Source organism: Ctenopharyngodon idella, chromosome 21 (assembly GCF_019924925.1).
Source record: "Ctenopharyngodon idella isolate HZGC_01 chromosome 21, HZGC01, whole genome shotgun sequence".
Taxonomy (NCBI): domain Eukaryota; kingdom Metazoa; phylum Chordata; class Actinopteri; order Cypriniformes; family Xenocyprididae; genus Ctenopharyngodon; species Ctenopharyngodon idella.
The window spans coordinates 17,999,082-18,012,542 of NC_067240.1; the positions used below are offsets into that span (position 1 = coordinate 17,999,082).

Genomic DNA, 13,461 nt, shown 5'->3' on the forward strand with positions numbered 1-13,461 from the left:
TCTGGCAGTTTACGTTATGTGACTGTAATACCTATGTAATACCTCTTGTTCGTGCGGTACTGAATAATAAAATTAGTCCCATGTGCTGTGAATAAAAAAAAAAGAATTCTGAGGCATTATATGCTATGAAGAGCGCCGAAAAATATTAAAATGAAAACGTAACGAGTGAATTCATATGAGAGGCGCCTTTGAAAAACAAACATTTTATTATAGCTTTTATTTTGACTGGCTCATCCTTACCGGAAGTGAAATTAATAAAATGTATTTATTCAGAACGTATTATCTGTTGATTTGGTTTGTCAGATAATCTGTTTACTAATTAATCACAAATTGTATTGTTTATAAAAATTTATCGAACACTGACCATAGATTTTGAAACTAATATGAGTGAAACTGGTCAGGGGATGTTTTATTTGGGGCAGCACCGAAACGCTTTCTACGGAGGGGGATTAGCTCAAATGGTAGAGCGCTCGCTTAGCATGCGAGAGGTAGCGGGATCGATGCCCGCATCCTCCAATGTTTTCAAGTTTTTAAATATGTGTTTTTGTTATATATTATTAGTGGTATAAACATAAATACCCCCACGTATGAGACAGGCAGTCGATGATACTATACATTTTAACATGATTTACATCAAATGTTTCTTTACATTTAAAAACAACTAACGTTACATTAATATTTTTATGTTTAATAGTAATGTATAAAAACAAATATTTTATAATAAAACTAGTTGCACATAGTTTTGCATAACATTATTCTTGCTTTGCTTAAAAACGTGTGAAATTTACAGCCTACAAAACTAACATATCGAATACAGTAATGACGAACAATAATATTGTCATATACACAGTAATAACCCAACAACAATAATATTTAAGCAAAATCAATTCCTGTTTCAGCAAATGAAAGCAACGCGTTGGTTCCGAATGCGGAAGTGGGCGTGGACACTTACCGGAAGTTGTCGTGAACCTGCGTTGCTGAATGAGAAGGGAAACGTTTAAACGTGACCACGCCGAGCAGAGAAAATATCAATTATATCAAGGTATCATTTCCATTATTCGTTTATCAGTTAAATCATGTTTACAAACAAGGTTTAACAGCTGTTTCACGTGCTGAATTCCTGTTTGCTTTAAAAGAGTATTTGATGTGAAGCTGCCGGCCTTTGGAGGCCTGCGTGCGCTCTTTGTTTCGGTACTAGCCGCTTATCTGTCCTAATGCGTCATCATAATAGAGTCGGTAGCTGCTGTTTTTGTTCCATATAATAAACACTAGTGGTCAGTCAGTTTAATAACCTATTTAAAGGGGTTCCCGAGCCATCTTCCATTAAAGCTTGCGATGGTGTGGACACCATTAATATAAAGGCTATAAATGGTCCCTGTGCCTGCCGTTCCTGTTGCATCCCAGTCACTGATTAGAGTGTTTTCTGAATATTTGTTTTCTTTATCAGTAATGATGGAGCATTGAACGTTTTTCTTGCCATTGTTTACCAATCTCTGTTTTTCTCTAGCTTGAAAGCAGATTCATTGTGTTATCATGGCTGATGATGAAGGATATGTCGTCCGTGTTCGAGGTTTACCTTGGTCGTGCTCTGTAGAAGAAGTTTCCAGGTTTTTCTCAGGTAAGAATGTGGAGTCTTAATAGTGATCCTCGCAATACTCTGATTATTTTTGCTTAAAAGTTTACACAAAGTTGAAACTTCTGTTTTCAGGCTGCAAAATTGCCAACAATGGAACAGCCATTCATTTCACATACACAAGAGAAGGTCGACCAAGTGGAGAAGCATTCGTGGAGCTGGAGTCAGAGGAAGACCTGAAAATTGCAGTCAAAAAAGACAGAGAGTCAATGGGGCATAGATATGTAGAAGGTATGAATTTCAGAGTCTGTAGAATTTTATGTACGCTATCGTTCAAAAGTTTGGGTTCGTACTCGGGATGCGCCAGTGTATCAGCCAATACAGAATAGCAATTATTTTCACATTTAGAAAACAGCTGATGATCAGCGCCGATTACATTGTCTAAAATGCATCAGACTGCAACTGATACTTTGTGTGAAGAAAAAGTCTTTTGTGTGGAATCACCCTATGAATCACCAGTAGTTCAAGCCAAGGTTTCCTCTCACATCCAGTAAATCCAAAGAGTTTGTGCTTTGTTACTTCGGATAACTGTAGTACCTCAGTTCAAGCGGCAGCATAGAGAGAGTTTTTCTTCCACTTTAATACAAGTTATAGCACAAAAAAACATACATGAACATAAAAAGATATGTTGAAAGATACAGTACAACCTACCGAAATGTCATGTCTCACGTAATTGTTTCTTCAGTGTTTCAAAAAGACATCAATAAAACAGTTTGAAAGACATCAATAAAACGGTTTGTTAGTTAGCTATAAAAAAAAAAAACACTAGAGAGGAGCTTTTTATTTACTGTTAATTATATATGTTTGAATAAATTTGTCATTAAGACAAGTGTTAATGAAAACAAACATTTCAGTTTTATCATATCTGAAAATAAATTGCAGTTTAATATAATAGTTTGGGTTCTGTTGTTAATTTTGACTTCTAATATTATAGTAACATACTAGGGATCCCTGTATAATTCAATCAGTGTATTCAAATGATTTCTGAAGGATCATGTGATGCTGAAAATTCAGCTTTGCAATCACAGAAATAAATTCTATTTTAAAATATATTAAAATAGAAAATGGTTATTTTAAATTGTAATAATATTTTACAATATTACTGTTTTACTGTATTGTTGATCAAATAAATGCAGCCTTGGTGAGCAGAAGAGACCTCTAAAAAACATTTAAAAAAAAAAAAAAAATAGCCAACCCCAGACTTTTGAAAGGCAGTTTTCAGTTGTTTATGCTCTTTCTTTTTTCCTCAGTATTCAAATCAAACAACGTGGAAATGGACTGGGTTATGAAGCACACTGGTCCGAACTGTCCAGAAACTGAGGGAGACGGACTGGTCAGATTGCGCGGCCTTCCTTTTGGATGTAGCAAGGAAGAGATTGTGCAGTTTTTCTCAGGTATATTCAAACTCTTTCCTGCAACCCTTCACATAGTCATCGGGAGAAGTAATGGCCAAGCGTAGTCCTCATTGAGGTGAATTTGACCATTCCTATGGTTGCTAGAATAATTTGGCACATTGATTCATTAGTTAATCCAGCATTGTTGTTCCAAATTATTCTGCTACATTAGGGATATTACCTTTATAGCTACCAACTCTTGGGATGGCCACTTTATCATCAAGTCTAAGCCAAGTTAGTGGAATGCTTGCCCACTTGTAGGCCATGTTCCCAAGTGGTGGAACTCTCCCAGTAGGATTCATTGCAATATGCTTTTTTTTGTTTTATGTTTTTATTTTCATTCAAGAAAAGAACAAAGCAAAACTTGTAAATGGGCATGTGGATTTATTTAATATGTCCCCGTTGGGGTTATCTGTCCTTGGGTTGAAGGGTTGGAAATCGTGCCAAATGGGATAACATTGCCGGTGGACTTCCAGGGGAGGAGTACGGGGGAGGCCTTCGTGCAGTTTGCTTCACAGGATATAGCTGAAAAGGCTCTAAAGAAACACAAGGAAAGAATAGGGCACAGGTGGGGATGGATGGTTGGATGGTTAAGCTGTTTTTCATGTGGTAAACACTACTACTACTACTTACTACTACAGTAAACATTCAAAGTGGTATGCAACATGATCTTACACACGCCACATGGACACGCACACGTCTTTACCAGAGGGCTCCCAGGGCCTAGATGGATTCCTACTTTTTTTTTTTTTTTTTTTTTCTTATGTGTTTATTTGTGAGCAGTCATCAATGTCTGGATTCAAAAATGCTGAATGCACATTTAGTGTGAAGCAATGGTGCACTTGGGCATCATGGGATTTTCTAATTCTTAAGCATACAAACAAGTGCCTTGCAGCAGCCAGTTTGAATACCATTTTAGACTGGATCCTGTAATGGGTCCCTATAGAGTTGTCAAAAGTACCGACTTCGATACCTAGTTGGTACTGAAACTTTAAAAATGTGATGCTTTGAGCGCTGTTGAGCGGATTCATAAACATCTCTGATTGGCCATTGTGTTCACGCGTGCATCGGATATGTCTGTGATTGGCTTCAATGATCAACGCTGTAAAAGCGTTGTAAATAGTCATCAATGGCACTCTTCACCGAGCGCTTACACAGATACACACGGAAGCGTTTGAAAGCAGGCGTCTATCAGTGGACTGGTTTCAAACGCTCCCATTTTCAAATTCAAAACCTTCCGTGTGCTTTCAAACACTCCTGTGCGTTGATCATTGAAGCCAATCACAGACATATCTGATGAGCACGTCAACACAATGGCCAATCAGAGGTGTTTACGAATCCGCTCAACAGCGCTCTAAGCATCACATTTTTAAAATTTCAGTACCGATTGGTACCAAAGTTGGTACTTTTGACAGGTTTACTGTCATACTGAAGTAAGCATTAGAGTTTAATGCATGAACGGCACGTTGTTTAGAAACTATGAATTCTGCGATTTTGGGATACAGAAAAGATTATTATAGGTATTGTCAGTACTGGGTAGATTACTTACAAATTGTAGTCCATTACTGAATATAGATAACATGTAATCTTATTACATTACACAATGTAGGTAATATAATCAGATTACTTTTAGATTACTTTTGACCTAACTTAATTATCTATTGAAACTTGCTTCCACCACAGAATAAAAAAGAAAAAAGTTAATTGTGACTTTTTTTTTTCTCAGAATTGTGATTTTTATAGCCCAAATTTCTGAGTTTATATCTAGACTTGGAATTGCAAGAAGTAAAAAGTCAGAATTGCAAGTTAAGTCTCAATTATTTTTTTTATTTTTTTTGGCTTCCATATTTATATCACATTAATCTGAATAGGATAATCTTGTACCATAGTGATATAAAAATACAAAGAGAAAGGGGGAAAAAATGTTGAAATTTATCAAGAACATGAAAGGCATTAAACATTTTGTCAGTGTTTTCCAAACTGGAGTTTGTGAAGGAACTGCAGGTGGTTCGTAAGTCGATGAAAAGGTAATAATTAAACCATAAAAATATAAAATGTAAAAAATAAAAACAATCAATTAAAAAAAACACAAACATGAAATTTAAAAAATAATTGCTGCGTGTCTCTGCTCTGACTCGTGCCACTCCACAAAACTGGAAGGTTTTCTGAACATATAAGCAATAGGCTGTTTTAGAAAGGAAACTTTAGAAGAAAAAAAGAATTAGAGAAACAACAAATCATAAAATGCCTTCCATTTTGTGAATGTTAAGTAATCATGTAATCAGTAAAAATGTTACTAGCTTGAAAAGTATTTTAAAACGTAATATAATCTAATTCTAAGTATTTAATTTTTGGAATCTGATTATGTAATCAGTTACTATGCAGCACTGGGTATATTTTAAAATGTATATTTAAAATTATAAGGCCCCAGTGTTCTTTTATAAATCTAGAAGTGGAGATAATTCTTCGAATTAGCTGGTATCAAGAATACTTGTTATTGAGCTCTCAATGCATGCATGGATATTATACATGTAGAACAAGTGAAGGTCCACTTGTTTTTTTTCTTTGCATTCCATTTTACTTCTGAACAGGAGTGTTTGTGACGAGTTCATGCATTGCACCTTAATGCTCATCTGAATGGTTGTAGGTATATTGAGATCTTTAAGAGCAGCCGAGCTGAAGTGCGGACACATTATGAGCCCCCACGTAAAGGCATGGGCATGCAGAGACCTGGGCCTTACGACCGACCCAGTGGAGGAGGCCGGGGCTACAACGGCATGAGTCGTGGGGGATCTTTTGATCGGGTGCGACGTGGAGGATATAGTGGAGGTGAGACCAGCTTCTTTTGTGGAAGTGCCACATTTTTGTGCTTTAGCCATCTTGCATGTGTTTGCTTTGAATTTACTTGTGTAATGTTATTTATTTTATTTTTTTTTTAAATAGGAGTGTCAGATGGACGTTATGGTGATGGTGGTAATTTTCAGAGTACCACAGGTCATTGTGTTCATATGAGGGGACTCCCTTACCGGGCAACAGAACCTGACATCTACAATGTAAGTTGCCTTTGTTTGTTTTGCTTGATCTTATGACTTTCTAAGAAAATTACGTTCATTTGGAAATGTATAATAATTGGGTGTTTTTCTGTGCAGTTTTTCTCTCCTCTGAACCCGGTGCGTGTGCACATTGAGATTGGTCCAGATGGGCGGGTAACCGGTGAGGCCGATGTGGAATTTGCGACACATGAAGACGCAGTAGCTGCAATGTCAAAGGACAAAGCAAATATGCGTAAGTTAGGTGTATCCTGACTAGAAAGACCTGTTTTTGTGTTACTGATATTAAATGTTAGGATTTTATATTAAAATCTTTAATTTCTTTGTTTAAATATCTTGTTTTTCAGAACACCGTTATGTTGAGTTATTCTTAAACTCAACAGCAGGAGGCAGTAATGGGGGCTACGGGGGGCAGATGATGGGCGGAATGGGTAAGATAATAGTTTAACTACTCTAGCTTTTTATGTAAAGTTGAGAAGGGCAAGTTGCTGAGATATTAAAATCAAAATAGACCAGCATGCAACAGTCACATCTTATTCTCTGTATCTAATATCTATTAATGTTTGTACAGACAACAGTAGCCAAGTTTCCATCCAGTTTTTGCAATGTTTTGTTATCAACAAAGCAAATATGCACAAAAGAAAAACCTTTTGCGAAATTTGCTGTCTCGAGGCTGTCTCCATCCAGTTTGCCTTTTACAGATAAAATGGTGTGCGTGATGTCATCCCTAAAAAAAAATGCTTTGTTGCATAAGTTTTGTTATATTGCTAAAAAAAATCTGCCCTTGAGCCCATTCCATACATAATTTTGCGTATATGGCAAATTTGTTTCTTTTGCATCCCAAATATTTGTAAAATGTACAGAGTAATGAGACAATTGAAATTCGCCAGTACTGCTTATTTTCACATATAATGTTATTAAATAGAAAATATTAGAAGATGATGGCGAAGTGGAGCAGCTCGTCTGACAGGAATTTACTGCCTTTATTTGACGAAGCGCAGGTTTGGACACAGAGCAACTCACTTGTTTTTAGGGTTCATAAAAAGACTGGTTCAGTGAAATATTCAGTCTTTGCATATTGCAACAATCTTTAACGTTTTGAACATGCAGTCAAGCCAGTCGCGATTTGACGTGGCTGGGAAAGAATTCAAAGAAAAAGATCATTCAAAGCAAAGAGTTATTCGTTCTGGTTTCAGAGTTCAATAATATTAAACCGATCAAAAACATCAAATCGCTGTTGTTTTTCCTCTCTTTTTTTTTTCCCTTTCAGAGACATAGATACAGCTCTGACCTAAAACATTTTGTTTATTTAACCTTTTTTAAATGGTCTACATTAGCTAAATGGAGGCTTGTTACATAACATTTCTAAAATTCTATTAGAGTTTGGAGTCAACCAATTATTTTCCTAATTTATTTGAAATAAAATTCTATATTAATAAATTGCACTTGTCAAACAAGTGTCATGTTGATTTTCATTTAACATGTAGCTTAGAACCTAGGGCTGGACGATTATGACCTAAAATCAAAACCTCGATTAATTGAACATTTTACCTCGATTACGATTAATTAACGATTTTGTTTCTGCTGGGTTTTTTTTTTTTTTTTTGCCCTCATAGTTCACTTACAAGGTTTGTACTGTAAATATGCTTGACTATTAAAGGTGGGATATTTTTTCCTATTGAAAGAGTGCTCTGACATAACAGCTCACTTTCAGCAGTTATTTTATCTATGGTTCGTAACATTTCTTACAGATTTCTGCTCGTTGTAAATCAGATAAAGATAAATTAGCACAGTACCAGTACGTAATGAGAGCAATTGCGTGTGTGAATTAGTCATACCGTCTATTAATTGTGAAGTTGTGGGTTGTAAATAGTTACTTCAAAAGTAGAAAAATATATGCTATAATAACTTTTGAGTTTCTAAGCTACTTTAGTAATAAATCACAGGACAGCGCTGGCAACTAGTTGCTGCTCCTCTCAGTGCGCGCGATCAGTGCTTTTTGTATGAGTGTTCGTGCCACAATGCAGCTGCGCGAGCACGGTAGCTCGATATAATAATACACATCCGATCGTCTAAATCGCTTGAATGTCCAAACTGGCAAACCTTAATAGACATACAACTGTCAAAGTTTAGTGAAGACGCAAGGCTCACCGCTCGCGCGTTGTCTCTGTGTGTTGACTCGGCGTTCACCTGCGTGTTGACTGGACGGGGCAGAGTCACGTGGCTACACACGCGGTAGTATGTTTTAACGGGATTAAAAAACCGAAATAACCGACATGGGAAAATTACGTCGGTTAGAGGTTCTGAATTTCGGTTTCGATTACTTTTCGATTAATCGTCCAGCCCTACTAGAACCTCTTCTGATCATGAAATCGAAACAGACCCACGATTTTGACAGTACTTTTATTTTATTAAAATGGTATTTCCATCAGCTGTATCGCTAAACATTTTGAAGCGCTAAACCTTTTTTTTTTCCCCAAAAAAAATTATTGAATGGAAACCTGGCTAGTGAAGCTGACCTGAGGCTGAGACTAAACTAGTGCTTATAAAATTTGTATGACATTTGTATTATAATATTATAACAATATAATATTTGTTCTTTCTAGGAAACCAGTCGTCTTATGGGCACGGAGGACAGCAGATGGGTGGAGGCTACACTGGAGGGTACAGCAACCAGTCCAGCATGGGAGGCTACAATGACTACAGTGCGTTTTAACTTTGTACCACTGTTTAATGTAAATTTTCTAATTTTGCACACTTTTCTGATTCTCACATATGTATTCCTGTACCTCAACAGATAGCCAGGGTGGAATGAACAACAGTTATTATGGCAGCAGCCGTGGCTCAGTTGGCATGAATGGCATGGGAGGAGGCTGGGGCATGTAGATGCACCTGAAGAAGTATATTTGAGTTTTGGGTCGTCTCGATTCTGCTGAGGCCATCTGTTTTTTTTTTTTTTTGTTCTTTGTGGTGATGAATATGGGAAGAATCAGATTCACTCCTTGTCCACCTGTACTCTGAACCTCAACATTGGAATCAGTATTATATTTCCTGCAATTCCTGAGTTGAAGGTTCAGCCATTGATCTCAAGTCTTGGCGATTGTCCACGAGCCCCACTAGTAATGCTTGTAAATATCCTCCAGACATATGGTTCACTTCAGAGACTGTAGAACACAAGCCTTGCATGGCATGAGGTCCTGCAACTCCACTTTTTATAATGCTGAAAGAACTTTGATGAAACTGATTTTTAAATATAAACTGGAAAATGTTTTTCTTTTCTTGTCTGGCTATTTCACAAAACACATATTTTAATTTTCATTATTGTAGATGTTGCAGTTCCCTCTATTGGTCTGTCTTTGACTTCTCATATGTATGGTTAATAAACATTCACATATGTATTGTCTCTGCTTTATGCACATTAATTTGTCTTATGAAAAGAGGTCAAAACAAAGAATTTTAAAGACTAACCAAATTAGCAGATTTTGGGAAATATAGGCTTTGTTTAGGCAGCTCATGACTATAAAAAGGTTTATGTCTGCATTTTGAACACAAGGTGGTGCCAGCGATCCCACTGCGGATAATGATTAAAATAATTTAAACGTAAGCATGCACACATTCTGTATTCTTAAATAATATATGCAAATCCATGTATTTAAATGTAATCAATTATTTTGGTCGTTTTAACTTGGCCTTTACACTTTTGTTTTAACCTCAGTTTTCCCTTAAAAAAATCATTGGCGTACAAATGTTAGAAAACTATACTTATAACATTGTGAAGCATCTTGACCAAATCTTTTACAAATATTACATTAGTTCCCAGCTGGAAAAATTCAGTTTAAGCACGTATAGCAGGTCCAAACTTGTGGACAATGACCAAACCACCTACGAGTTGGTCATCATAGTTTAAGTTTAATATGGTTTTTGGAACATGGTAGTAGGTCAACCATCTTCAACCTAGCAACTAGTTACCATAAAAATATATATATATATTTATTATTAACAAGACAATAAAACACCAGCGACACTACTAGCCCCTCAAATTATTGACGAATCAAATTATGAATCAATCTATCTCGATATTAGCTTTGGCTTCTTGTGCCGGTGATTGATTAGGTGTGGCCAGTGATTCATAAAATGGAAATGTGTGTCGGTCTGACGGTCTATATAACTGCACCGGCGCGCACACTTGTTCTCAGCTCACAGCACGAGACTTTTGACACAGTCCCCAGCACGCGCATTTGCGTGCAGATCGCCGACGGGGCTGGAGGCACGGTGGTACAGTGAGACAAACTTCTGATCTTCCAAAATCTGGGATTGTACTAAAAGGAATATGAATTCGTTATGGATTGTGATCTTTCTTTCCCATTGTCTCGGTGAGTGTTTAAAACAATGGCTTTTCATTAAAATGTGCTGTTATAACTTGCCCAACCTGCCCAATATGTGGCACTTGGTTACATAGAGATCTTATATGAGTACGAGTACATTTTTTTACTTTTAAAATATTTTTTTTTGCTTCAATGTTATTCTTCTAACCACTTTTGACACATGACTGATTGTATTCCCTATTTATTCCATTGTTTATCAACATTTTACATTATACACGTATCTATAATCACCACCAGCTTTAAACGTTGCCATTGTTTTTATCTTCTACATATTTACTGTATCTAAGATACACAAAATATGTGTTTTATATATTTACAAAGTGTCTTGTTCTGTTCCAGTGTTACTCAAGGTGTGCAGTGGCGCCTCAGTGGACAGGTATGAGAGTGGTAAACCCAGAACAACAGTGGACAACCTCTTTCACACCCCAGAGAAAACAAACACAACAGGGCACCAGGTGCACAATGGGACGAATGTGTATGAATATGATGAAGAAGATGATTATGATGAAGAAGATGATTATCTCTCTGGGGATTATGACCTTAACGTACCAAGAGGTAGAGTTGCTTCTTTTCACCGAATACACATTTTTTAAATGGTCAACGAATATGTTTTTAATGCCCAGTGCCGATACCAATATCTTATGAATTCCAATGAACACCATTTTACATAAGTACTCAACAAAAACAAACAAACAAATAAATAGAAAGATAGATTTTGGAATGACACTAGGATGGCCACTTCAACCGGTTTCACAATTGATTATTATTTTATTATAAGAAATAAAACTAAGTGTTGTATACTTCCACAGGAAATGCAAGTGTGTATTCATTCACTGAGTGTGTTAGGCTGTTGTACAATATTAGATCATCACAGACTGACATCACTGCTCTTTCTTGCTCAACAGTGGCATTTTCAACCAAACCCAAACATCCGTCGGTGATGCCCACTACTGAGAAGGCGACAAAAAAAGGAAAAAGGAGGGGCAAAGGAAAAGGCAAGGGGAGAAAGAAGAACCCCTGCCTGGGGGAATACAAAGATTTCTGCATTCATGGAGTGTGTCAGTATCTAAAGGAGTTGCACACTCATTCTTGTGTGTGAGTTTCATGCAGTGCATTTGTTCTTTTCTCCACCTTTTGTTCTACAAATTACATGTTTTGTTCCTCCTGATAGTTGTTTAGCAAAGGCTTGATATTTGCATTTATTCATTTAGCAGACACTTCTATCCAAAGCGCCTTAAAAATTAGGAAAAATGTAAAGACAAGCAGTTAATCATAAGATGCCAACAATATCAGCAATGGTACAATATACAGTTTCAACAAAAAAGAGTAGGATGATAATAGATAACGGAATTATTGCTGTTCTCTCCTGATATGATTCTCTTGTGTGACGTTGCACTGATCTTGAACTTTTGAATGATCTTTCTTACAGTTGTCAAACAGGTTACTCAGGGGAGAGATGTCATTTATTCACCCTACCATCAGCTAAAGGGGAACAGCGTTACAGCCGGACCACAGCTCTAGCTGTCATAGCTGTGGTTCTGTCCCTCATGTGTCTCGCAATCATCGCTATTTTGCTGGCACTAAGGTATGTTACCATGAATCAGCATTATATTATTCTTAATCATTAAACTGTTAATGTTTTACAAAGTTCCTCAGATATTCAGCATGTTTTTCCTTACAGGTACCACAAAAAAGATGACGCTGATGTAGAAAGTGAAGAAAAGGTCAAACTTGAGGCAATGTCAATACAGTAGTGATAAGGAAAGAAAGGTAAATAGTTGTCTATTTTTAATATTTTATATATATATATATATATATATATATATATATATAATTTTTAAATAATATTTATTAATGTTTTACAGGACGATGAAAGTCTAAACGACATGTGACCCATGGATGGATAGCATTATGGCTGAGGATCAGGGGCATATTTTTTACATTATTCCCAGTGGTAATCATTACTTTAAAAAAAAAAACAAAAAAAAAAAACAAAACCTTGCTCTCCTTTAAAAATTGATCCATGCCCCTGATGTCCTGCGATTATAGTGTCTGTCTGCACTGGCATGAAGGATGTTTTGAACACTGCTTCCATGTACAGTACAATGACTTTCTCATTGAATTCTCCACCTGGAGAACATACTGAGAGGACTGAACTGGATGAATGTATTTCGATTAAGTTGCTTTTTTGCTCATTGCTTATTTATTTATTTTAAAATAGGTGTTTCTGGTTTATCCCATCAGTCTGATTCTATAGTACTGTCAGAAACACCACAAAGCACTTGTAATTATTTATTTGTAATGTATTATTTATTTTGATATGTAACAATTTTGTGTACTGAATACACTGTAAGTTTGTAAATGTTTTTTATTGTATAGATATTTATTATTGATAGATACAATCAAATAATGTTCTAATAGGACTGAAGTTGCATCGCAGACTGTACAATCACATATGGAAGACTCTGCTATATGGTTTCAATAATATTATAGCTAAACTGTGAAATAAACAGATTTACGGAGCTCTAAAAATGTGGAGGATTGTCAGAGACAGGGCTTTGTAGGTCTTTTAAATGTATTACTGAGAAAGTGTAGCTTAAATTAAGTGAAATAAAACTGAATATGTTTATCAAAGCATTTTTGAAGTAGTGTGTGTAAAAAATAACAAAATAACCCAATTTCATTTACTAATTTCAAGCAATTTCAACCAATTACATTACTGTTGTTTGACTTTAATAAACAATTATTGTCACATTGTGAATTTCAGCGTGTCTGTGATCATGTTTTTAGTGTTTATATTGGAAAGATGCAGGTCTGGCAGCATATTTGTCAACTTATGTAAATGTTTTCCCTTTTTTTAAATTGTAGTACTCTGAGTAGGGATATGTTGGTTATGTACAAGTATGTTGTAAGGTTATACTACTGAGGTGTCACTGGGGTGAGTAAAGATATAAAAATGTTATGTATACAGCTGATATACTCATCTTGTTTAGTATGCT

At 36.0% G+C, this 13,461-nt stretch overlaps 2 protein-coding genes and 1 non-coding gene across 3 annotated transcripts; all 3 read left to right on the forward strand.

The window, feature by feature from the left end:
* Positions 1 to 443: 443 nt before the first annotated feature.
* On the forward strand, positions 444 to 516 carry trnaa-agc (transfer RNA alanine (anticodon AGC)). The gene has a single exon. It is a non-coding gene; the product is annotated as a tRNA-Ala (tRNA).
* Positions 517 to 890: 374 nt separating this feature from the next.
* hnrnph1l (heterogeneous nuclear ribonucleoprotein H1, like) lies at positions 891 to 9,480 on the forward strand. The gene is made up of 11 exons (XM_051877966.1): positions 891 to 1,042; positions 1,508 to 1,618; positions 1,709 to 1,864; positions 2,884 to 3,027; positions 3,457 to 3,595; positions 5,675 to 5,856; positions 5,971 to 6,080; positions 6,177 to 6,312; positions 6,425 to 6,508; positions 8,684 to 8,782; positions 8,875 to 9,480. Exons 2-11 carry the CDS (start codon positions 1,534 to 1,536, stop codon positions 8,961 to 8,963), a joined length of 1,224 nt encoding a protein of 407 aa, XP_051733926.1. The 5' UTR covers positions 891 to 1,042; positions 1,508 to 1,533; the 3' UTR covers positions 8,964 to 9,480.
* Positions 9,481 to 10,239: 759 nt separating this feature from the next.
* On the forward strand, positions 10,240 to 13,223 carry hbegfb (heparin-binding EGF-like growth factor b). Its single transcript, XM_051877967.1, has 6 exons — positions 10,240 to 10,450; positions 10,802 to 11,017; positions 11,368 to 11,557; positions 11,892 to 12,047; positions 12,144 to 12,232; positions 12,328 to 13,223. Exons 1-5 carry the CDS (start codon positions 10,408 to 10,410, stop codon positions 12,214 to 12,216), a joined length of 678 nt encoding a protein of 225 aa, XP_051733927.1. The 5' UTR covers positions 10,240 to 10,407; the 3' UTR covers positions 12,217 to 12,232; positions 12,328 to 13,223.
* The last annotated feature ends 238 nt before the right edge of the window (positions 13,224 to 13,461 follow it).